The sequence below is a fragment of the Hyperolius riggenbachi genome, chromosome 1, assembly GCF_040937935.1.
Source record: "Hyperolius riggenbachi isolate aHypRig1 chromosome 1, aHypRig1.pri, whole genome shotgun sequence".
In the NCBI taxonomy this organism is placed as follows: Eukaryota; Metazoa; Chordata; class Amphibia; order Anura; family Hyperoliidae; genus Hyperolius; species Hyperolius riggenbachi.
Window position 1 is genome coordinate 360,763,140 of NC_090646.1, and position 26,174 is coordinate 360,789,313.

General features: G+C 42.4%; 1 protein-coding gene across 1 annotated transcript in view; it reads left to right on the forward strand.

Moving 5' to 3' along the window:
• LOC137561738 (F-box only protein 10-like) overlaps window positions 1-26,174 on the forward strand; it is a 51,578-nt gene that overhangs the window by 21,248 nt on the left and 4,156 nt on the right. The window contains exons 6-8 of the mRNA XM_068273086.1: window positions 727-876; window positions 4,673-4,809; window positions 22,744-22,814. Of these exons, the coding sequence (XP_068129187.1) occupies window positions 727-876; window positions 4,673-4,809; window positions 22,744-22,814 (358 nt within the window). The remainder of the gene's footprint in view (window positions 1-726; window positions 877-4,672; window positions 4,810-22,743; window positions 22,815-26,174) is intronic.

Genomic DNA, 26,174 nt, shown 5'->3' on the forward strand with positions numbered 1-26,174 from the left:
GTTACTTTTTCATCTCTCTATATAGTTGATAAGGTATAGACTTGAAATCAGAAAAGTCATAAATGTGGCATACTAATCTTGATCGCTCCAAAAATGCTGCAGGCAGTTTGATTGTGCCCCTCGTAGGCTTCCACTGTTGCAGGGCTTTGCAAATGGTAAATCACTGCAAAATCGCTCATAATGAGCACGGCAGTTAAAGTGTTGTTATTATTTATTGTATTTATAAAGTGCCAACATATTACGCAGCGCTGGACAATAATTAGGGATACATACAATGTAAACAGTGGGTGACAGACAGAGAGGTAGCTAACACGTATACAACAGAGCACAAGGTTATATGTGCAGACGGTATAAGATGCATGATCATGTGATTGTACAGAGACCCAGAAAATCAAGTCTGAGTTAGTCCACGAGAAGGGTGACATTGGTGGGGTTGCAAGATCAAGAAGGACACACTAAGGAAGGGTAGAGACCCCTACCAAAGGCTTACAATCTGAAGGGTGGGGGGGACACATAAGGTAGGGCTGTGGAAAAGGTGCTCAGCTGAGAGAGTTAAGTGTGGTAGATGGTGGGTAGGCCATGTTAAAGCAATGTGTTTTGAGGGCTAGCTTGAAGGGGTGGGTGGGTGGGGGGGGGGGGGGGTTCAAGTATTTATATGGTTATGCTCTTTTGCACCATGTAGTGTTGTCTGTGTATTAATGATTAATTGCCAGTATTTATCCACAGGTTGTAATGCTAAAGAATGAAATTTGTCATTGCAAAGCATCGGGAGTTTTTCTGCGTTTGGCAGCCGGAGGTCTCATAGCTGACAACAACATCCATTCAAACACAGAAGCAGGAGTGGATGTGCGCAAAGGAGCCAACCCTGCAATACTGGTATGCCGTGCTTTCAGGTTGGAGACTCTTCACTGTCCAAGTGGAGTCTTAAAAGCACTTGAATTAAAAATCTGAATGTAGTTTTATGGTATTTTTGATAGCAAAACTGTCCTATTCTAGGGAAGTAGTAGGAAAAGTCTATGATGACAATGTTCATAGTGAAAGGCTTCCTCTGTATCAGAATGTACAGTAATTTCAGACCTCTATGCTACTGAATCAATATGTGAGTTCCCTCTAAAAGCAAACTCTCTTATTTTCCTTTGATCTATTAAGTTAGTGGTCCCCAAAATACGACCCATGCATCCAATGCCGCCCCCTCCCTTGATTTGACTTGCTCATCTAACTAGGGCCATTTTTGGTCTTCCCTCACCCCGCTAATATGTGATGCTCCCCTCACTGCCTTCCTTTTGCCACATGCAGTGTTTGGCAGAAGCAATTCCTGAGCCCCTACCTTGAATCTGAAGCCGTAATTAGGCATAGCCAACTCCCCCCCCCCCCCCCCCCAGTCCTCAAACATATTTTGGCAAAGTTCTCTCTTTAACATAAACAAAAACATGTTCATAGTGACACGTTGTGGTGCATAGCCTGCAAAACAAAAGCCTGTACTGCAACAGAAGGGAAGAGCCGCATCTCGTGTTATGCCTTTGATGCAACACATTTATTGAAGCATGCAGTACATATAAAGTATGCTTCACTCTAGCTATTAATGCACACATTATACGGTACTGCACTGCATGCCTCATTTTACTCCCAATAGATTCAATTGTACCGCTCTGCCAATGTGTCATTGTGAATGTACTATTTCAACATGGGGAGATGCTCTGCTTGATTTGGTCATATCAAATAGACCAGACGCTATATGCATATCTAATGTGCAAATGTGCAAATTCGAGAACATTTGGGAAATAGTGACCATAATATAATAACATTTGACCTACTACTTAACAGGGGACAACTAAAACTATGAATTTTAAAGAGCAATTATTAGCCATACATTGCCATGAAATGAAATACATAAGCAAGTAGATAATTACTTGCTCTGCTTAACAGATGTATTGCACTGTCCACGTTTTCATTAAGAATTTAAAACATTAGTGAAATCCAGAGATGTCTGTTCCTGTAGGGGCCATCTTGGGTCCCATAGGCTAAAGTAGGCATGGGCAAACTTGGCCCTCCAGCTGTTGAGGAACTACACATCCCACAATGCATTGCAGGAGCGATCAGCACTGGTAGGCTGTTTTTTATTTATTTATTAACAAAATAACATTTATATAGCGCTGCCATCTTACTCAGCACTGTACAGAGGATAGTCTTGTCACTTAACTGTCCCTCCGAGGTGCTCACAATCTAACCCCTATCACAGGCATTTGTCTATGTATGATTGGTGTAGTGTATGTATCTTAGTCTAAGGCCAGTTTAGTGGGAAGGGAAATAAAAAATATATTTTTTTTACAAAAAATAAAGGTCTTTTTTGATTAATAAAACAAAAAATAAAAATAGCAGAAGCAATCAAATATCACCAAAAGAAAGATCTATTAGTGGGAAGAAAAGGAGGTACAATTCATTTGGGTGCTAAGTTGTATAACCGAGCAATAAACCGTTAAAGTTGTGAAGTGCTGAATTGTAAAAGATTGTCTGGTCGCTAGGGGGGTATAAACCTCTGGGGGTCAAGCAGAATCAACCCCCCCCATCCCGAAACATTATTAGTCCTGGGACCCACTAGCAGCACTTTTCTAAATGCTTGTGATTTGAAAAGCTCTTGCTAATGTAATGCTATGGGGGATTTTTAAGAAATCACATCCCTCATGTGGTATCACACCCATAGCAGAGCTTTTCAAATCACAAATGCTTAGAAAAGCGCTGTTAATGGGTCCCAGGCCTCGGACAGAATTCATCCCCACCCCATTACTCCCCCCCCCCAATCCTTCATCATCATGCTGCAGTGTTCCCTCCAGAAAAAGAATTAGGCAGAGCTCCCTCACAATGTGCAGTGTGTCCCCAATCAGTTATCAGTGGTGGGCACCTGTAACAGAAAAAGACAGATACTCAGCAGCCTGACTCCTTGCATCTTCAGTGCAGCCAGTCAATCTGCCTCCAGCCGTCAGGCAGGACTATAATGAAGGTGTTGGGGCTTCAGCACATGTCCCTCTGCATCACCTGGAACTCATTTTGAGATAGCCTTGCCATGCAGAAGGTCACTCCCCTGTGCTGCTATTCTGCATTATCCTGAGTGGGACTATTTAGTCTAGCAGAAGGATCAGGACGCCCCTGCTAAGATCTCTTCTAGTGACGCACCTGATCTGCATACATATAGCGTAACTATTCTAATTCTATGACTCAGTATTCTGAGCATGCAGCTTGGCGGACTGAGGCACATGCACATTGGGAGGGGAGCCTGAGGATTCATAACTTTATGTAACATCGGTTTCAAACATGTGAAGAGATTTTGGTGATCTGAATATGGCTACCTCCATGCTCACATGAGAGAAAATGAATCTTCATGGTATCTAACAAAATCACCTTGAATGCTTCAAGTAATTTCCAGATATTGAAGACAAATGTTGACTATGTGGAAATTGGAAAAGGGTGGAGGGGGGGGGGGGGGGTAGATCAGTTGTGTGACTGACTGTCCCTCAGGTAGCGCCTGTAAGTCCCCAGAGATCTCTTGACTTCACTGTGAACACACTGTTTTGGTCTCCTCTGATCCAGAGTTATGACTGACAAACAATACGTGTTCTCATGTTTGCGTCTGCAATTGTGCACTAGATTAAAATTGGAATTCGGAATATTTGTTGTTGTTTCAATGGCTTTGCGAGGATATCTACGGGCAAAGCGATATTAAAGGACCACTATAGTAAATAATTTGATCTGATGTCTGAATGTAGCGATTAGATTTACTGACCTGGAGCTTCTCTCAGTCCCTAGCAGTCTATCAGGTCCTTCCAAAAGTTCCCTGACCACAGCTGCGGTTGTGGACTACTGCACATGCTCGTCCGCCCATCTCTCTCGATCTCTTGGGACTGGGAGAGTGGCTTGTTTTTCAGTTGGTTATGTTGAATTGTAACTTTGTACAAAAGATGGTTGTGCTGTTGCATACCTGGAGTGCCCCGTCCCTGGGGTTTCATAGGAATGTAATTCCTGGGGGGGATGCTAAAACACTAGCTAGGGACCTGGGGTAGGGGAGTGATGTGGTAAGATGAGACCATCTAAGACAGGCTGCTCCGCCACCCCTTTTCCATAACATCAGGATACCACTGCCATGGTGTATGGAGTGAATTTGTGAACACCTAGGGAGACCGTGCGCTCCGGAGGCTACTAATCTACTCTTCTACTACTACTCTACTCTTCTAATCTACTCTTCTGGTTTTGTTCTATGAACTCTAGAAGATATGCAAGAGGAATGAATTTGTATTTGACTGATCTTATATATGCAATGTGAATGGCAATGATGGGTTTTATCATGCAATGCATCTCATGTATGTTACATTTTCATGTTGCATCAATAAAAGGATGTTTAAAAAAAACATAAGCAAAATCGGTAAGATGAGTACCGTACACACCATGAATGATCAGGGCCTCATTTTTAGTTATTGTATAAAACACTTAGATGAAAGCACGCTAACACTTTACTGTTTTCATGAACACTGAATGGTACATTTTAGAGTTATGCCTGCAGATTTCCTGATTTACTTAGTGTAAAATAACCTACCCTATGTAAAAGGTTGGGGTAATTTTCTGCGGGTTCTAAAAGCATTTGTGTGTTCCTTCTTCTTCTTCTGCATAATGCATCTGGCAGTGTAACAGAATCCACAGCGGCCTTCGCTCTGGCATTGTGGTCCTAGGCAACGGGAAAGGCAGCATCCGCAGCAATCAGATCTATGGGAATAAAGAAGCTGGTATTTATATACTGTACAATGGGAACCCTCTGGTGAGGTATGTCATGCTTTTATTACCACCATTTCTTCTCTGCGGCTTTGTCTTCAAATTGCAGAGCACATTATTTGCACAAATAGGTCTCAAAAGTAATGTACCGATTATACTTAACTACTGTATTTAGTCTGCTGTGCTCTATCTTTTAAATACCTCATGTGATTTATATATTGTATATACTAAGGAGTTGTAAAAAGCAAGCATTTTAATACTAGCAATACTATTTTAATTAAGCAATACTATTCATGTACTCTTGTACAGCCATAAACTTGTAAAAAGATTTATATAGTACGTGAAATGCAATTAGGAAATAGAAACTGTGGGTCAAATAATGATTCTGCAGCTAAAAAAAATAATTTTTAAAATGTGGTCACTTGGAGTGAAGCAGCTGATTGAGTTAACAGCAAGCTCTATGTGTGTATTCAGCTGCTGTTGCTTGCTTGGCTATCATCATGCTGGTCAGGCTGCAAAGGGGAAAAGCAGACAGAGCTGTCTGGGAATATTAGAGCCTGCTGCTTTGTTGACAATACAATACTACCAATCCACGACAGGTGCTTGCTATATGACAAATTACTACACTGTCTTCTTTTGTTCCTCATTCGCCACCTGTCTATTTATCTGCACAGTACACGCTGCTAAGCTACAGCCAAACAGCATGCCGGTGTAGTACTCCTTTTTTTAAATGTCATCGTAATGATTGAACAACAATTCATCGATCAAAATGAACTGGGCATATGTGTAAGGCGTTGAAGCAGATTTCCAAACATAAAAACACAATTTAATAATTTTAAAAGCATTAAAAAGGAACTCCATTTAATAAAATCAATATATGTAATGTTGAATCAAGTTTGTAGAAGCATTGGCCTTCCATAACTTACAAGTGTTTGCTATGCCTTCATTGTGGAGCAGTGAAAATGTCTTGTTAATTAGATTTAATAAGCAGCTGATCTCTACTAAGAACTGCAATGTTTTATGTTGTGTTTCATTATGTCATGGCTTATTGGTTATTCTTTCTAGCAAAAGTATGAAACTGCAACCAAAATGACCCCTTTACTTCTCACTGTGACAAAATATAAAAAAGTAATTCCTGTTCAAGTGATTCAATTGCACAATATGCAGAGAGGTTTGTACTGGCAAAGATATCAAAGGCCATGTACATATAGGGAGAACTTTGAAGGAAACCTGAGATGGGGAATTAAGCAAAAAAATATACATACCTGGGACCTCCTCCAGCCCCCTCCAGGCTTATTGCTTCCACGTCATCCTCCTCCGCCTCCTCATTCTTCCGTAATTGGCTCCATAGCCAACTTCACATGCGCAGCGCGGCTGTGTGCGCTCACGTCGCCCGTTCTGCGCCTCAACGCTCCCAATGACGGGAGCGCAGTGAGGGAGCACTAGCGGCGGGGCTACACCTGCTCTGGGGCCAGTTGCGGATCAACGAGGAGTTGGAGGATGGCAAGGGGGTTTAAGGAAGCCCCAGGTATGTATATTTTTTGCTTAATTCCCCATCTCCGGTACACTTTGACCGTTTAGCAGCCAAATAAAGTAAAGTAAAACTTTATTTGGCTGCAGGGCCAAATTTTTCCTGCCGCTGGGGAAGTGTGCCTTCCCCAGCCTGGCAGGCTCGGCTTCATATGCGGTGGTAGATTAGGGAAGCGGGAGGGAGCGCTCATACATACCTGTCCGGACAGCTGGAAGACTCTCTTCCATCATGGGGTGGTGCTGCCCTGCTGATACAGTCTACTGGATCCCGATCACATGTAATGTCGTGATTGGAAGTGACCAGGACACAGAAGACCTGCCGAGCGTTCAGGTGGAGGAAGAGAAGACGTCGTCCGGAGCAGGTAAATATTTTAACTCCTTACTCCCACAAACTTGTTTGAGTTATCCCTACTGAGGCTGTCAGGCATCTCGTTTTAAAGCGGAAGTGTACATTTATTAAAAAAAAACCAGTTTCACTTACCTGGGGCTTCCCCAGGCTCCCAGCAGCCGTGTTGTCCCGCGCCGGTCCTGCACGAGCCTCCGTTCTCCCACACCAGCTGGTTTTGTTACTGTCGTCGACGGCAAGTGCGTCTGCGTGCCCTGTGCAACGCAAAGCTTTCTTCGCGTTCCCGCCCACTATAGCACAGGATGCTATTGCGGGCTGGAACGCGAAGAAAGCTTTGCGTTCCCTGGGCACGCAGGCGCAGTTGCCATCGACTTGCAAGTCGGCGGTAACGAAACTAGCTTGGGCAGGAGAACGAAGACTCATGCAGGTCCGGTGCCGGACAGGACGGATGCTGGGAGCCTGGGGAAGCCCCAGGTAAGTGAAGCTGGTTTTTTTTGTTTTTGTTTTTTAATGAATTTACAGTTCCACTTTAAGTGCTAAAAGGTTAAAAACCTCATTTTCTATGTTGAATTCAGCTACATATACACCTTCCACACTGCAAGCCGATTTTCGAAGCACATGAATTTTGCCAATCTCAAGAGCACTGCGATTATCACAGTAGCAGTTTGTCTGCTGTCAGATCGATTATTTCCAACATATCCTGCCTGATTTCTGATAGATTTTACCAATCCATTTTCTGCTCTCTTCTACAGAGAATCGATTGGAAATCAGATCAGACATTTTGAAAATAATCGATCTGACAGTAACTCTGCCAGAAAATCTCATTGTGTGTACCTAGCATAATGCTAGGTACACATGATGCAATTTTCTGACCGAATTACTGTGAGATCAATTATTTCCAACATGTCCGATCTGATTTCCGATCGATTTTTCAAACTATTTTCCATTCACTGCTATGAAAAATCGTTCGAAAAATTGATCAGAAATCAGATCGGACATGTTAAAAATAATCGATCTGACAGTGAATCTGTCAGAAAATTGCATCATATGTACCTAGCATAAGATCAGATGATTCCTGAGCTTCTGTTTTTGTCAGTGACTAACCTCTACCTAGTGTTATCATCTTTGTGAAGATTAATGGAGAAGCATGTGAACCAGTTTGATTAGCTTCTTTATAAGGCTCTGATTTGCTGTAACCACTTTCTCCATTGTCCAACATTTATAATTAAGCTGTAATCAGTCTTGTATTAGCTGTTCCTGTTTTTTTTTTTTTTATTTCCTCTATCGCCAAATAAACTTGACTTGCTGAGTTAAATAAAAAAAAAAATAGATAGTACTCTTTAAAGGCCTGTTGTTTTGCCCTGAAAAGCCTGTGACTGGATTAGGCTGTGCAGTGACATGCAGAAAAGCACAAATACTGTAGCAACGTCCATAATAAGGAGGTCTGCATCACAACCAAAATACAGCAAACCTACAAAATATCATTCTTGACCTCAAATCAGCAGCCATCCCCAATCTGGACACATGCCAACAATTGTAGAAAGAGGGTTACAACAAGGGAAATACTGGCTCATAATACACTCTCTGATGAAATGACTTCACACCCTTGAATGAAAACATAGACCATTGTAATTAATCAGGCTAGATCTCTTGTGGAAGAGGGGGAATGGGGTCTGCTGTATATACACTGGATTCTTGGCATAGGTAGCCGCACGGTGGCGTAGTGGTTAGCTCTCTCGCCTTGCAGCTCTGAGTCCCTGGTTCGAATCCCAGCCAGGGCACTATCTGCAAAGAGTTTGTATGTTCTCTTCGTGTATGTGTGGGTTTCCTCCGGGCACTCCGGTTTCCTCCCACATTCCAAAAACATACAGATAAGTTAATTGGCTCCCTCTAAAAATTGGCCCTAGACTACAGTACTTACACTACATAATATAGACATATGGCAATGGTATTGATTAGATTGTGAGCTCCTTTGAGGGACAGTTAGTGACAAGATATATATATATATATATATATATATATATATATATATATATATATATATATATATATATATATACACACACACTGTACAGCGCTGCGTAATATGTCGGCGCTATATATAAATACTAAATAATAATAATAATAAAAAAAAAAAAAAAATAGGTAGCCCTGACTGGCCGCTTTGGCCGAGAATCATCTTGCATGTGTACATGGCTTTAGGCCTTAAGCCCAATATATACACTAGATGGTTCTTGTCTAAGGTGGCTTAGCTCACAGTTTTCCTCCTTACGCCTCTAGCTGAGAGCCGCTCCATTTTTGTCCCTCCATAGTAACAGAAGGCATCATGAGGCTCTAGCTGCACGATGCATCTACACTGTACTTGGCCCTGAACTGATGCCCAAGGGATTCATTCCTGATTTCTGCACACGTCATTCTTTGTGCGTGTGTACGTACCTTTAAGTGTATCAGATAGCCTTATTTCAAATACTCATGCCGATTCCTAAAAAAACTGTCTGAATCTTTTCGTTCTAACCTATAATGTGCATCCAGGCCCGGTGCACCCATTTTGCCAAGTGAGGCAATTTTCTCAGGTGACAGAAGTCTGGGGACAGCACCAGGCAGAAACAGGAGGTGAAGAGAGTGCCTGGCCAACCTATACATGGGGCAGCTACCTGGCTAACCTATACTACGGGCAACTGCACCTAGCTACCAATACTGGGGGCACCTATACCTGGCTACCTACCTATACTGAGGGTGTTTTTTGGGGGGCTCACCACAGCTATAACGTGTGGTGCAAATTGTCGGGTGCTGTGCGATTATTCCAATCGGGGGGGCACATCCTCAAATGTTTGCCTCAGGCATCAAAAAGTCTAGAACCGGCCCTGTGTGTATCCATCCTAAAATTGAACAATAGTTGATATTGCTCTTGCGTCAAGATGCTAAGGTTCGTATATTGTTGTTGCTGTTTTCTAAACAAATGTATGCTTTTAAGATTAATATTGTAATAAAGTATTCAAATGAAGAAACTAAAAGCTCTCATTTTCTGTTAAGTTAGTTAACAATATTGTAATTCCAAGCTTTCTGGTCTGTGGAATTCTAACAACAGTAACAGTGTGCCACAATTGTTTTCTTCACATCATCTATATATAAATAATGCACTAATACCAGAGGGGTTTAGTTGCTTCAGTATGTTGTAAGGAGATGAACCGTGTAAGGTGCTTTGGCAAATACTACAAGCTTGACGGCCCTCAAGAGAGCAGCCACTGATACTGTAGGGTTGTTAAGTGAGACACATCTGGAAAATGTTTCCTGCTGTGCCAGTAATGTATAAAATGAACAGAGCCTGTACTATCTGTGAATTATTATACACCTTAAAATCTCTTAGTTTCTTCATACTGATAAATAAATGGTTGCAGCCTGTTACAGACTACCATTTCTCCATTTCTGCTGCATTGTGACGCAAGCCATTATAATTTCTTGTATTTATACTGTAAGGGGAAGGTTGACTCAAGGGAAGGTTATATTTATAGCTTAAATAATAAAGGTGGACAGGTAGAAATTATATATAGTTCTTCGTTGGTTTTCTTTCCAGCTTTGGCAATAAGCTCAAGGGACAAATATGATATAGTATAGGAAAATGTGAGCTGTGCCGTCTCTTTTCTGTGACACCAGAAATAGCCTGTTACCTCTGTTAAATAGCTCTGTGAGGTATTCTCAGACTTTGTAAAGGTTAAATCATCATCCTCTCAACAGACATTATAAGCTTCAGGTTACACATTTCCGGTTTGCTACTATAAATTACTATATAACAATGCTTTTTACGATGTGTGTAAAGCTGAAATACAGGTAAATATCAATTAAATACCTGATCCTGTCTTGTGGTCAATTCCTGTAAACCATGCACAATTTTTTCACAATTTTTTTTTTTCACAAATTGCAAGGAAGAAAGTAAACTGTGGGCCAAATGCAATTCCAAGTGATAAGAAGGTCGCGGTTTGTGAATTTCTTATCACCTGACACTGTCTGAGAGATAAGGTAGCCATACATCTACCGATTCTGATTCAATCAACAAAGCAATCAACTTTATTGGGGAATCGACTTCGGTGTAGTTGATCGAAAGTTGATTGACTAGTGACCCACACAGTACAAATGATTCCTATGTGATTCATCTTCACGAAGCAATCTGACCAATGTTGTGTCTCCATTCTCTGAATGCAAAAATCGATTGAATGATATGTGAACAGTAGCTGATTCCTGTGCGATCGACTGATATCTTGCATCCTGCTCCACCGAGTAAGCTGATCGATTTCACACGATATCAGCCACTTTTCATCGATTGGGAATTCTGGAGCACATTCCATTCTCTCTCGATTCGATAAAATGATCGAAACGAAAGGTCAATCGTACTGCAAAATCGCTACATGTATGGGCACCTTTACTGGCAAATTCAAGTACTGGTTTTACCTCGGTGATAACTGAGAAGTGCGAGGTTTTGCGCAGTGGAGCTGTCTTTCTACTTCACTCTCCGATATGACTGCACTGCACTTTGCCGCAGCAAAACTTTCTTTAAACCAGCCGCTGGGGCTCCTGTGAGGAACGTTGCCATTGGTCAGTTTAATGGACCAATAAGAATTCTCCCCAGAGAGGATTCCCATTGGTCAGTTTAGTGGGTGCTCTGTATAGTAGTTCTGTGGAGTACCAGAGGGAGCAGCTTGGGGGATGCTGGTCTCGACAGTGTTGGCGTTGCGGGAACAGGTAATGACAGTGCCGAGGGTGCTCAGTAGCATTGCAGGGACAGACCGATGCGGCCAGCGGGGGTGCCTGGCACAGCGAAACAGAAACACTTTTATTCACCAAGTACGACGATGCCGCACTTGGAATTGCTTGTGGTTCACATGGCATAGGAAAAAAAATGTACTTAAGAGGGAGGGATCGCAGGAAATCCTGGTGGCCCCTCTACTTCATCCTTGCAGTGTGGAGGAGATCGAGAGGTGGCAGGGGCGATCTGATAATCTATTCTGCAACACTAATGACTCTTTGCAGTTTATACCTGTTGCTAGCTGTTGCACTAGCATAAAAGAAGATAACTGAGGAGTAGCGGATAGATTCCGTAGTAGTTGTGTAGAAGCTGGTCAACAGTTCCCGCAGCATACCAATTTTGTCCAGTTGGCGCAGGAAAAATAGCCTAAACTCTGCTCTACTTCTTTGGTAGTGTTTTGCCCCCATCTTAGGTCACTGGTTAACCACTTTTATGGTTTTCTATGGTATATCTATGTCAGGCAGGACTTCAGTTCCTGCCCTGCCACGTAGATAATCGTCAATGATGGCGGATGGCTACCGCTCGCTCTTGCGTGGATACTCATCGCCGCCTGTTAGAGGGGAGATAAATTAATGAATGGGAACTGTGTTCCCTTTCATTCAAGTCCCCATGTCAAAGATCACCAGCATTAATGAGATGCCGAGATCATTTGTAACTTCTGAAGTAACACGTCTACAAATTACTTCCTGTTAACATACTTCTAGTACGCTAATAGGAAATAATGCACGAGGACATCTTGTGGCCAAATAGTAAAATTACACCTGCATACTTTTATTTTAATAAAAAGACCCACATTTGCATTTGAAATTAACACCTTACCTCCCACATGATACCAAAATTACCAAAATAAATTACATGCATATATAAAAAAAAGACAAAAAATATACATACTGTAGTTACTTTAGGGACTGAACTTTTTTTTAACTACTTGATGACCCAGCCTTTACCCCCCCCCCCCTTAAGGACCAGCGCTGTTTTAGCTGATCTGTGCTGGGTGGGCTGTGCAGCCCCCAGCACAGATCAAACACCAGGCAGAGCGACCAGATCGTCCCCCTTTTTTCCCCACTAGGGGGATGATGTGTTGGGGGGGTCTGATCGCTCCTGCCTGCCTGGGTGTTGCGGGCGGGGGCACCTCAAAGCCCCCCTCCACGGCGAAATTCCCCCCCTCCCTCTCCTCCCTCCCTTCCCCGGAGATCTGAGGCTGCACAGGAACTGATCTGTACTGTGCAGCCTCTAACAGGCTCCTGCCTGTCATGTGACAGCGATCCCCGGCCGCTGATTGGCCGGGAATCGCTGATCTGGTACAACGCTGCTACTGTTAGCAGCGTTGTACAAATGTAAACAAAGCGGATTGTTTCCGCTTGTGTTTACATTTAGCCTGCGAGCCGCCATCGGCGGCCCGCGGCTATTCACGGAGCCCCCCCGCCGTGAATTGACAGGAAGCAGCCGCTCACGCGAGCAGCTGCTTCCTGATTAATTAGCCTGCAGCTGGCGACGCAGATGTGCGTCGCTGGTCCTGCAGCTGCCACTTTGCCGACGCGCGTTATGAGTGTGCGGTCGGCAAGTGGTTAATATGTATGTCAAAAGGGTATATTCATGCCATTTATGAAATTATGGGCTTAAAATTAGTGATGAATGCAAGATTAAAAAAGCACCTTGATTTCCAAATAAAATGTTGCCGTCATACATTATACTAGGGAAATATTTTAAACGCTTTAATAACTGGGATAAATGGGAAAATAAAATGTGTGGGTTTTAATTACGATAGCATGTATTATTTTAAAAATATGATGGCCGAGAACTGAGAAATAGTGAATTTTTTCAAATTTTTTTTCTTATTTTTCCTGTTAAAATACATTTAGAATAAAATAATTCTTAGCAAAATGTACCACCCAAAGAAAGCCTAATTGGTGGCGAAAAAATCAAGATATAGATAGTTTCATTGTTATACGTAGTAATAAAGTTATAGGTGAATGAATGGAAGGGGCTCTGAAAGGTGAAAATTGCTCTGGTACAGAAAGGGAAAAGCCCCCCATTAGTGAAGTGCTTAAGGTAGTGCCAAGGAACCGAATGGATTATACTATGGAAAATCCTCCTATTTTACAACAGTTTAAGAAGGAAACTGCATAAACAAGGGATTTGTTAAGCTGTCTGAGACTGTTTTGTACAGATTTCTAAAAATCTACCAATATTTTGTCTCAGACACTCTTGATCAGGGGTCCCCAATCTTTTTCAATCAAGGGCTGGGTCAACATACTTCAAACTGCTGAGGGGCCGGAACATACATAAAATGATGTTGAAAAACATTACATTGAATCTAGGTATTGATTTCCCCCAATCATGCTTGGTGGAGAACTCCGAGCAGCAGCCAATCAGTCATGCGGCGCCCGAAGAACGTCTTTGTGCACCAGACAGTGAAGCATACTCGGGTAACAACCTGCAATCCATTTGGACAGCAGTGTCACCTGATGCAGAATTGGATTGAAAGCCAGCGAATGACTGCTTATGGTATGTGGATGGGTGGTGTCAGCACTGCTATTCTATATGTGGGCCGCCGATATTTAAAGGTGCAGTGGGCCACACCTATAAGTTGTACATTTTGTGTTTGGGGGCCACAGAAAAAGCCTTGGGGGGGGGCCGCATTCGGCCCGTGGGCCATAGTTTGAGGACCACTGCTCTTGATAAATGTCCCCCAGTATTTCTTGCTTTATGAATAGCTACGAGCCTCAGGTGGACCTTGCTTGGAGTTATAACATTTTCAAAAGTGGCAAAATATATTTGTCAGTCGCAACTTATCACACTGATAACTATGTTTTAAAGCAGGGGTGTCAAACTCAAAAAGACGGAGGGCCGAAATGAAAAACTTAGACCAGGTCGAGGGCCACAGTCATATTTATCCCCCCCCCCCCTTTGGAATGATCGCACAACACCTGACAATTTGGCACCGTGGTGGAACAAAACAAAAAAAAAAACAGTAAACCGGCATAAGTGCACCCAGTATAGGTTAGCTGGGTAGGTGCCCCCACTATAGGTTAGCTAGGTAGGTGCCCCCAGGATAGGTTAGTCAGGCATAGATGCAACAAGTATAGGTAGCCATTATAGTTGCCCCCAGAATAGGTTAGCTAGGTAGGTGACCCCAGTGTAGGTTAATCAGGCATAGGTGCCCCCAATATAGGTTAGCTAGGTAGGTGCTGTCAGGAATATATTGGGGTGCTTATGATGTAAGGATAACAGGAACATATTCTTTCATTTTTCTGCCTGTGTTCCATGTAGGTCTGCTAGAAGGGAGCTGTGGCCGTTGATTGCTTGGGGCAAGGAAGTGGGTATTGTCTTGACCATATGAGGTGCTTTGAGTTTCTGCTAATGGGATTATCTGCCTGGCTTTTGAACTCAGGAGACGGCCCATTGTCTCAATACACAAAGCAAGCCTAGTCAGGAAAAGTCTAACACATGTCAACTTTTGGTGAAGAAAAACTATTTCACTGTGAGGAAATTAAATTATTGGTGGAGGTGAAAAGCCTCACTTCACAATCTTTGATGTATAGACTGTTACCTGGAAATGGAATGTCTGAGATTTAATTAAAACCTAGTTCCTCCCCTCCCCAAGGAAGTTGCAGCCTCCAGGCGTAGCTCAGAGTATAAAAAGCAGAGGCAGATACCTAATAAGGATCTGCTCTTGGAGTTAGCGCATAGCTAGAGTTGATCTCGACTTCTGGTCGAACAAGCGGCATGCTCCTGCCGACAACGTTGAGACCTTCAAGTTGGTAACGTTTTTTTAATCCCCATTTTTATTTTACGCAAATATCCGTGTGTGTTATCTTTGTAACTTTTATCTTGTAACTATTTTTACTTTGTTTTTTGTAATCTTTTGTATATATTAAGTTCTGCATTGTTCTATGTTTTTCTGGAATATTAAATTATTATTTAATAAGCTTGACTTCTGCCGTACTAAACTAACACTCATAGCCTAAAGGAGACTGCAGTGTAGCTGTGTATAAGTCCGTGCCTAGTTGTATGTTTGAGCAACACTACCATATGAAATTGTACTTGCATTGTGTGTGTGGGGGCGTTTGTCATACGTTGGCCTAAAGCGCGCAGCTGACCCAACGTACGAAACGCCAGTGCGAGTAGCTAACAGTATCGTTCGGAACGACTGTTAGTGGTTTTGCTGCACGACAGTGTAACTTGCATTACAAGTCAGTGTCTGATTGTGCTGTGTTACTGTACAACTGTACTGTGTGTGTGGGTGCGCGGCGTTCTCGTATTCGGCCTAAGCGCAAAGCTGACCCAAATACGAAATCGCGGAGTGCGTGCTGAGGGCTCGACAGCAGAGTGGAAGTGTCTAGCGAACCGCTAGTGGTGGCAGTGAGAGGTGTTCTGAGGGGTCCCAGCCTTGTTTTAGCTTGACTAAGGCTGCTTCCCCTCTCAGTCTGGTCAAACCCGCAGTCGGGAACCGTATACGCAGGCGTGCCACGGGCCGGTTCCTGACAGGTGCCTCCAGCATAGCTTAGCTAAGTAGGTTTCCCCAGTATAGGTTAGCTACATAGGTGCACAGTATAGGCTAGATAGGTAGGTGTCCCCACTATAGGTTAGCTAGGTAGGTGCCCCCACTATAGGTTAGCTAGGTAGGTGGCCCCAGTATAGGTTCGCTAGGTAAGTGGCCCCAGTATAGGTTAACTAGGTAAGTAGGTGCCCCGCCTTATCCTCCCCCTCCTTCCCCGGCCGCCACTCCTTTACCTCATGGAGTCGGCGGCCCGTCCTGCACCGAAGTCTGCTTCCTTCATCCTGATCACTACATGCTCGGCCCCAGGCATGCAGCACAAGAATCACCTGTGACGCGAAGACACCAGATCGGTTACCTCAGTAACGTCGCATATACTGCGCAACGTAACCTGGTGTCTTCGCGTCACAGATTATTCCTGTGCTGCATGCCGGGGGCCGGGCATGTAGTGAGCAGGATGAAGGAAGCAGACTTCGGTGCAGGACGGGCCGCAGACTCCATGAGGTAAAGGAGCGTGCGGCTGAGGAAAGGGGGGGCGGGCTAGCAGGCCGAGGAGAAAGAGATAAGCCTTCCTTCCTTCCTTGAGAGGCGGAGAAAGGGAGTGATAATAGCCACGCTCTATCACTCATACGAGGAGGGAGGGCAGAGGGGCAGAGCCGGCCACCAGAAGAGCAGATCAGGGCCGGGAGGGGGCGGAGCTGGGAATGTGGCCGCGGGCCAAAATCAATGTAAATCATAAAGCACTGGCGGGCCAATTTTTATGGTTCTGCAGGCCAAAAGCAAAAAAATGACCAGCACTTGCCTAATTCTTAAAAAGCAGATTGTTTATTCACAAAAATAGTGAACAAAATGTAGCCATAACATCCAGTCTTCCAGAATGTAATTATAGCTCAGTGTAACATCTGTAGGAATGGCGGCTGGGGACACGCAGGGTGTACCTGCAGCCGCCTTTGTTCACTCTTCCCAGACCTCATCCGTTACGTCGGCGTCTAGCACGCCGGGAACGGTATTGTCATCAGCTCATAGGGACGCTGTCTCGCGCGGGCGCGCGCAGAGACAGGACCTTTATGCTGGGAGAAGGCGCGTCAGCTGACCTGCCAGTCGGCTGACGTCAGAGGTGACTCTCGCCGCTCGGATTGGCTGTTTTCGAGCTGGGCGCGGCTGAGAGCCTTCCTCTGCTTCTTAAGCCTCCGTTCTCCATTAGCTAGCTTTCTGCTGTCGTGAATACTTCGTGTTAGCGCTCAGACCTTAGACTAGTATCCGGTGTGCTTTGATCTGGGAGGAAACCAGGGATTTCACACAAGACTAGGACTATTGTGTATTGTTATTATTTTATTACCTGTGTATGATTCTAGCTATTCTCTGACCTCGAATTTGCTTACTGATTCTGTACTTCTGCCTATCTGACCCTTGTTGCTGAGCTTCTGCCTGATTACCTACTATTCTCCTGCCTGTCGTTTCTGTACTAATACTGCCTCTCTGTTGCCGAACCTTGCCTGTCTGACCTCCTCTCACCAGTGGTCCTTTGCCACTGGTGAGGTGTTTGTAGTATTACCCACCAGCTCCACTGGTGAGGTGACACTTGTTACTGATAGTACCTTGCCAGCTCCTCTGGTAAGGTCTTGCCAAACTATACAGTTACTGTGTCTGATAGTACCTTGCCAGCTCCTCTGGTAAGGTCTTGTCAAACTATTCAGTTCTGCTGTAGCTAGTACCCACCAGCTCCTCTGGTGAGGACTAGCGTTGTTCTCAGTTAGTGCCCACCAGCTCCTCTAGTGAGCACTCAGTACTTACTTATAGGATCTTGCCTTGTACCTACTTCATAGCTACGTTCACTGTAGTCCCTTACCAGCTCCACTGGTAAGGTCTGGTTAAAGTATACAGGCACGCATTCTGTCAGTACCTTACCAGCTCCTCTGGTAAGGTCTTGCTTTATATCGCCATTACCTCTACGGATAGTACCTTACTAGCCCCTCTGGTAAGGTTCAGTCAAACTATTAAAGTACAGTCTTGCTAGGCCTCCCAGCCCCTATGGAAGGCTCTATCTTCTTATTGTTTTTTGTTGCACCAATCACTATCACACAGTACATTGTGAGCTATACTTGCATTATTGATGATTCTGCAGATCACCACATAATCCAGTATAGTATCTGCATTATTGGTGATACTGCAGATCACCCAATAATCAGACGTCTGAGTAGCAGCACCCAATCGTTACACTCAGTAGTGGTAATAGCTCTTAGCTGCATACAGATGCATGAAGATCTCCTCAAGTATAAGTTACTCCTTCATTGCAGCCCAATTCTGCTCACAATGGACTGTCGCCGTTTCAAACGGATCAACCGTTCTTTGTCAAGTGATAGCATATCATGCTCCCACTTGACAAAGAACGGTTGATCCATTCAAAACGGCGACAGTCCGTTGTGAGCAGAATTGGGCTGCATTGAAGGCGTAGCCTATACTTGAGGAGATCTTCATGCATCTGTATGCAGCTAAGAGCTATTACCACTACTGAGCTATAATTACATTCTGGAAGACCGGATGTCATGGCTACATTCTGCTTTTTAAGAATTCGGCAAGTGCTGGTCATTTTTTTGCTTTTGGTCTATATCAAGTCTGTGCTAGCCACACGGACTAGACCTTGCACAGTCATTGAAGCAAGATAGGTGTGCTGTCCGAGAAGTTGCAATATGTCTCTGCGGGCCAAATTTGGCCCGCGGGCCAGAGTTTAACACGTGTCAAGGGAACCTGAACCAAGTCAAGCTATTTAAAATAAGCACGATGTACCTGCAAATGAATAATACATGCTTACCTCGCTGCCAGTTCCAAAGATTCCTTCCAATTCTGACAAGATTTTGTCAGATCTGAAATATATCAGTTGCTGTCAGTTCTATATCAGTTGCTATCAGTTATAACTGAAAGGACAACTGATGTGCTATAAGGAACCTGCCTGTTAATGTTGATGCCTCTGCCGAGATCCAGACGGAATCCGCCACTTCTGGGTCTCGGTGCTTGTTCTCTGCTGATGACGTGCTGGCTGGGACACAGGCCACACTTCCTGATAGGCGGAGGGCGCGTTCTCAGTACGCCCTCTGCAAAGGTGAACAATAGTCAGCTGATTGCGGTCAGCTGACAGCTCTAGCGTCAGCTGATTGCGTGGCTGACACTTGGCAGGTGTGTCTGCTGTGATAGGATGTGCGGAGTGTGGCTGGCCACTGATTGGATGAAAGTTGTATTTAAACGCGCAGAGTGCTTCCAGTCATTGCCCGTGATGAGCATAGCTGTGGCTAGTTGCTGGGTGCGCACTCACATTGTCTGAACTGTTGGAATTGACCTGGCTTGTATTTGACCATTCTTGTCTGCTGTTTACTAACCCTTGCTTGTTACCTGGATACTCTTGCCTGCTGCCTGGACCGACCTTTGCTTGTTACCTGGATACTCTTGCCTGCTGCCTGGACCAACCCTTGCTTGTTTCCTGGATATTCTTGCATATTACCTGGACTGACCCTCGCTTGTTGCTTGGATAATTTTGCATGCTGACCTTGCATGAACTCTCTCACTTGCTACTTGGATCATGCACTGCCTGTTCCCTTAACCATCTGTCATTACTGGCAATCGACATTCTCCTCCTAAAATCAAGGTACTAATCCTGTGTGATACTTTATGAACTATTGAACTGTGCTATACTTGACTCAGTGGGGTTCTGGTGGGTTATTGTCCTCTCTACTCCAGTCTGTATGCCTTGCACGTTAAGACCTGGGGGTAACTGTAGTCAGGAGACTAATAACGTGTCCTGCTCATGCGGGGGCTTATCTATAGGTGAAGACCATGGGCCAGGCTCGGAGCCATGGCACTAGATTGGGGCATAGAGACTGATTGGGGACATAACCTGTCAAGCCTTACATGTACAAGGTTATGTCCATGCTTCCCTAGGGCTCAAGTGGACGATATAAAAGTTACCACTGTCACGAAAATCATACAATTTTAAATGTTTATAAACATATTCATATAAAAAGTATGTTTCTTCCAGAGTAAAATGAGCCATACATTACTCCTATGTTGCGGTCACTTACAGTAAGTTGTAGAAATCTGACAGAACCCAGGGAGGCTGGCCAGCATCTTTGTATAAATCTTTTTCAGTGAGTGTCTTTATAAAGAATAAAGGCTATTCTGATAATCCCCTGTGGAGAGATGGAATAGCCCAAAACCTGTCAGATACCTGTCAGATACCTACAGCTTACTGTAAGTGACAGCAACATAGGAGAAAAGTAATCTATGGCTCATTTTACTCAGGAAGTAAAGTGGTCCTTTATACAGTCTGCTGACCTGGAAGCTGTTACAGATTCATAGCCATTTTTAAAATGGAGGACAGAGAATTCCATCAATCACAATGGACAAACAGGACGTAGGAGAGGAGAAAGAGATTGAGGAGTAGACTACATGGGAGGTAATTATGATGTGTGTATGTTTATTATGACACTTTTCAGTTCAGGTTTTCTTTAAATATGGTGATGGTCTCTTATTGCTGATGATTATCACCAGTTACAAGGGAAGCTTTATAAAAGTGTTGATCGTTTACTGTGGCTAGCAGATTGCCAGAAGAGTGCCATTGTTTCTACAGAAACAGCAGCAGCACTTCTCTGGCGAGTGCCATTGTTTCTACAGAAACAGCAGCAGCACTTCTCTGGCGATCAGCTGATCACCATTGTTATAAATAGACTCCTGAATGTAATGCATTTTCCAGTAAAACAGAACAGTGGTTGTCAAGCAATGAATCATATCCAAGTTCATCAACTGAAACTCAGACATGTGGCTGTTGTACTGTATGGAGAGCAGTTTGCCATGACGTCTGTATTCCATAAACAAGTTGGCATAAACCAGTAAGCATTGAAATTTCTCCAGCAAGCTGCATAATAATGACATTATGGTTTTGGGCTACAGCCTGCTAAGCTTGCAAGATGTTAGCGCAACAACCAACAATTGTCTTAATGCTATACAATTAACAATACATGATCTCTGTATAAAAGAAATGTATATTGTGCTGTCTGAAAAATAAACATATGGAAGTGGAATAAATACTGTGGGTATGCTGTGAGTTTCTTGATGGGTTAAGGAGATCTTCCATGATGCCTATTCCTGCTGCATGTCAAATAGCAGCTTACTATGCTCCAGTTTCAGCAGGCAGGCAGGTGCTGAAGGTCAGAAGCTCTGCTGATGAAATTTTTGCTCCTTGGAGGAGAAACAAAACATTAAAAAGAATCTATAAAATGCATTTCGTTCTATTATGTAGTAAGAAAATAGCAGCACTATGGCAACAAACAAATGTATTTACAAGCTTTATATTCAAAAAAGGATGACTATGCACGGCTGGATTTCCTCAGTGGCCTCATAGGCTGTGGCCTGGGGGGAATTCTGCTTATGGGGGATGAATATGGAAGAGAGACCGGATGCTGTACTTTGATTAAGCTGAAAATTGAATCGAAATATTACATATGAAGGCTACACATGGAAGAGGAGGGCATCAGCACATGGAAGAGCGATACAGAAGGGCAAAAGCACAAAGAAGGGAAGGTTAGCGGCACATAGAAGAGGTGTCAGCTGCACATGGAAGTTTTTTATCGATAGAAAAAAGGGTTTTTATCAATATCTTATCTATTCGATCGTTTTGGTTGAATAAATGGGAAAATCAAACTATTTGATTGTACTGTGTATGTGCACCTTAAAGTGATCCCAAACCGAAGCTCGGGATCAAAATCAGATACCTACCTTAAGACAGGGAAGCCTCAGGATCTTATTGAGGCTTCCCTCTCTACTCCATAGCCCCCCGTTTCTGAGCGTGGCCCCCCTCCACATCAGACGCGCAGCTCCTCTTCCTATAGCGTGGCCACTTGAGCCTGCGGCTCTGGCTTACAGCGCATGTACGGTTGGGCTTGGTCTGCTATTCCACGGCCATGTTATAGGAAGAGCTGCGTGGACCGAATGTGATTAGCGACAATGTCTTGTTGCTAATCTTACGGGGGGGCCACACTCAGCAGAGGAGTCAAAAGGGTAGCGAGGGAATCCTCAATATGATCCAGCAACAATAACCATAGCAACCTACCTTTTTGCGACTGGAGATTCTATGTTGGTACACTGCTGCTCAAAGTTTTTATACGCTAAAACATGACCAAAAATCCATGTTCCTGCAAACATTATTCTGCAGTATCTAGGGCAATGTAATTTAGGAGCCAGTCTACCTTTGCCGGGATTTCCAGGTTTAGGATATTCTGTGTTGTACATAGCAATTGACTTTGAGAGAATTGGGAAGAAACAATATTCATCTCCATTTCAATTATGCAATAGTAAAGAATTTTGTTCATACTCGGACAACCGAGGTGACATGTGAGATAGACATGTGTATGTACAGTCACAAATAACTAGGCTGTGTTTCTTTTTTTCTTTCTCTGCCTGAAAAATGTAAACATCTGGTATGCAAGTGACAGTTTCTGTCCGGGTCGGACTGTGTCAGACTATAGCATAACCCTCACTGATAAGTAATTACATGGCTTCTGAGAGCAGGAAATAGATAAAAAGTTTCATAGATTTGAGCTCTGGCATACTTCAACAAAGGTGTTATTGAGCTGAGACAATGAAATAGTAAAAACTTAAAAACTAGATTTAAATATAAAATTAAAACTGTGGGATATCTAAAAAAAAAAGTCATTTTTAGGAGACTGAGGATAGATACAATTGTTTTTCTTATCAGTTTATTTTCACCTCTGTTGTCCTTTAGTAATTTTATTTGACTTTGTATAAACTTTCTTGCAGTGGAAACCATATATTTCAAGGTCTGGCTGCTGGAATTGCAGTAAATGAAAATGGAAAAGGTCTAATTTCAGGTACTCAACACTAAGTTAACACAAGTAAAGATTGTTTGGTTATTCTTTTTTTTATCATATTTGTCTCCTTTTCAAAAAAGCAAGTTTTGTAATATATAGCTATTGCATTCTTAGCATGTAGAAGCATTACATTACATGTGTCTTGTGTTTACCCTCAGGGTTGTATGTATGAAAAGTCTTAATCTACTTTTTGTATTATTTTGTGTCAAGTTTGAGATTATTACATTCAGTGACAGTGAGAGCCATGTGACACACAGACTACTGGTCAAAGAGGACACCACACATTTGTTCACATCATAAAATATTGCAGCACAGTGGCTAGCACTCTTGGCTTGAGTACCAGGTTCAATTCCCAGCCTGGAGTTTGTATGTTCTTCTGGTGCGTTTTCCCCACCAAACTCTGGCTTTTCAAAGAAAGCTTTAGAAACCTCCATAAAAAGCTGGGCTAGTCCAAAACCTGTCAGAAAGGGGTTCAGAGTTATCAGATTTGTAATAACTAATGTGACAGCTACATAGTGGGCCGTTAAAGTGGTATTGTCATAAAATGTCATCTATGGTTGAAAGCACTAAAAACAGCACAAAATGAACAGCTAAAACAATCTGACTAGTTTTCAAGGGTTAAAACTCATGTTTAATGCTGGGAATACACGGCTCAATTTTGAGCCATTAAGATGGCTCGATTGACAATTTCCGATCTCCGGCCCGATCGGTTTTCCGCTTGATTCTGCATTGAACACAATAAAAAAAGATAAGAAAAATGAGCGGAAGATAAGCAAATCGCCTGCGGAATCGAGCAGGAAATCGATTGAGCGGGAGAATCGAGCGGCAAAATCGAGCCGTGTATGCCCAGCATGATACTTCATGTAGCTGCTAACTGATAAGCATGCCTTGGGCAGATTTATCAAATTGTGCTGGAAGTGTATACAATGTGTAAAACTGTGTAAACGAGGCAGAAAATCTTCTGCTGTATCCTGGAGGAGGAGAGCAGAACTTTGTTCCCTCTATTTGCTTACTAATCACATCTCTAGGAGTACATGAGCACATCTGATATTTGTCCTGCAGCTGGCAATTATATCAGTCAGCTTAGTGAGGTGCAAATGTGCATTTAAAAGACATCAGAGCTGCCTCATAGTGTTTCATATTTATTTCATACTTTGTTTTTTTATGATGACAATACCAATAGCAATTTAACCATTTAATGACATTCTAACGTATTAAAACGTCATGTTTTAGCCTGTTAATGGCAACATGACGTTTTAATACATCGCGTGTTCCCGCTGCCGCTCCGCATGTGTGCGTGCCGCTCCCGCCGCCGTTTCCATTGGGTTTCCGTGTTGAGCGAATGGGGAAGAGGACCGAGCGGTCCTCTACCCATTCGCAATGCCTGGAATGCATGGATGTGACCGCGATCAGCGGCCGCGTCCATTCATAAAACAGGAAGCCGTCACATTGTATTTAAATGTAGAAAAAAAAAAAGTGAACATTTCCTATATGGGAAAGTGTTCATGAGCGCCATCTTGTGGCCAAAAAGTAAAATTACACATACAGACACATACATACTTACACAATACTAATTAATGTAATAACTTGCATTACCGAAGCCCCCCCACCCCCAATTAAAAAAAAAATACTTATAAAAAAAAAATCAGTAAAAAAAAAAAAAAAAAAAAAACGTAAATAGTTGCCTTAGGGGCTCATCTATATTTTATGATGGAAAATTACTTTTACTTTACTACATAGGGGCTTGTAATTATGGACCGGACAAAACAAAAACAAAACAGAAAAAAAACACCTATATTTCAAAATAATATATTGTCGCCGTACATTGTGATAGGGACATAATTTAAACGGTTTAATAATCATGACAACTGGTCAAATAAAAAAAATGTGTCTGTTTTATCCACAGTAGAACGTTTAATTTTAAAACTATAGAGGCCGAAACCTGTGAAATAATTTTTTTATACATTATTTTCTTATTTTTCCCATTTAAAACACATTTAGAATAAAAGAATTCTATGCAAAATGTACTACCCACAGAAAGCCTAATTGGTGGCGATAAAACCGAGGTATAGATAATTTTCTTGTGATAAGTAGTAATAAAGTTATTAGGGAATAAAAGGGAGGAGCACTGACACGTGAAAATTGCTCTGGTCCGTTAAAAACCCTCGGGGGTGAACTGGTTAAAGAATCTCAAGAGCTCTCAAAGCATCTCCAGTGATCCAACAGACTTCTGCTCAGGTTTTTAAAAATTATCTTAAATTATGTGGTAAAATTTTTGAGCCCTCACCTGGATAACTGGTACACAGAGAGGATTGCTTAAAAAAAAAAAAAAAAAACCTTGGAAAATTAGGAGATGTCTGATTACATTTGTATGCAGTCGATCCACAGTGAGACTTTTTTTTTTGGAGCTGGGAAATTTGGGCGCATGGGGCTAGTGGACAAAAAGGGCGCCGCCATAGACGGCCATATTAATTAGCGTTTATCTGGCGCCTAACGGGAAATTAGGGCGCCTGTGTTAATATAGGTTTTATACATACACAAATCCTCATTTTAGCTTTACAAACATATAAATTACTGTTTTACATGCATATTAACAAATCTTCATTTAATGATTTAAAAAACACCTTCTAAATTATTTTATAAGCATTCTTTTCATAAACCTTCATTTTTTCATTTCAACCGTGAAAAAAGGGCGCAGATGTTAATACAGAGTTTATACAACTAATAAACCTTAAATAGTATTTCCTGAATTTTCACACCCTATTTCGATTTTTCTATTGCAAATTTATATATATGTTTAACTACATAAATACTTTAACGTTTATATACTATTTCTGTTTAATCATTATATGAACACTTTAAAAATCTGTCCACCAATTAATTATAATTTTAATATGTACAATAAATCACTATTTCACAAATGTACGCTACTAATTGATTTATAAAACATAATTTACAATAAATCCTTACCTAATTTTTGTAGCTGAAATTTTTGTACTAAATTACAAATCCAATGTTATATAATTTCCGAAATACGTGATATTATCTTACTTATGATAAAATTATTTCCGAAACTTTTAATTTTCAGTGCCCACTCTTCTTGTGACAGTGGTATTATATTACTTGTGATAAAATTATTTCCTAAACTTTTAATTTCCAGTGCCTACTGTTCTTGTGACACTTGTATTTTCCACTCTTCTTATAAATAGTTTCATCTTTAACTCTGTTGATTCCATTCCCGTGTGTAATTTCTTTCGATGTATTGCAGCTTTTTAACGTTTTAATTTACTAATGTCACTTCACCTTATGTCCCTCGTTGTATTACCCCTTTTGTAGTTGTGTTCTCTTCTTTATTCATCT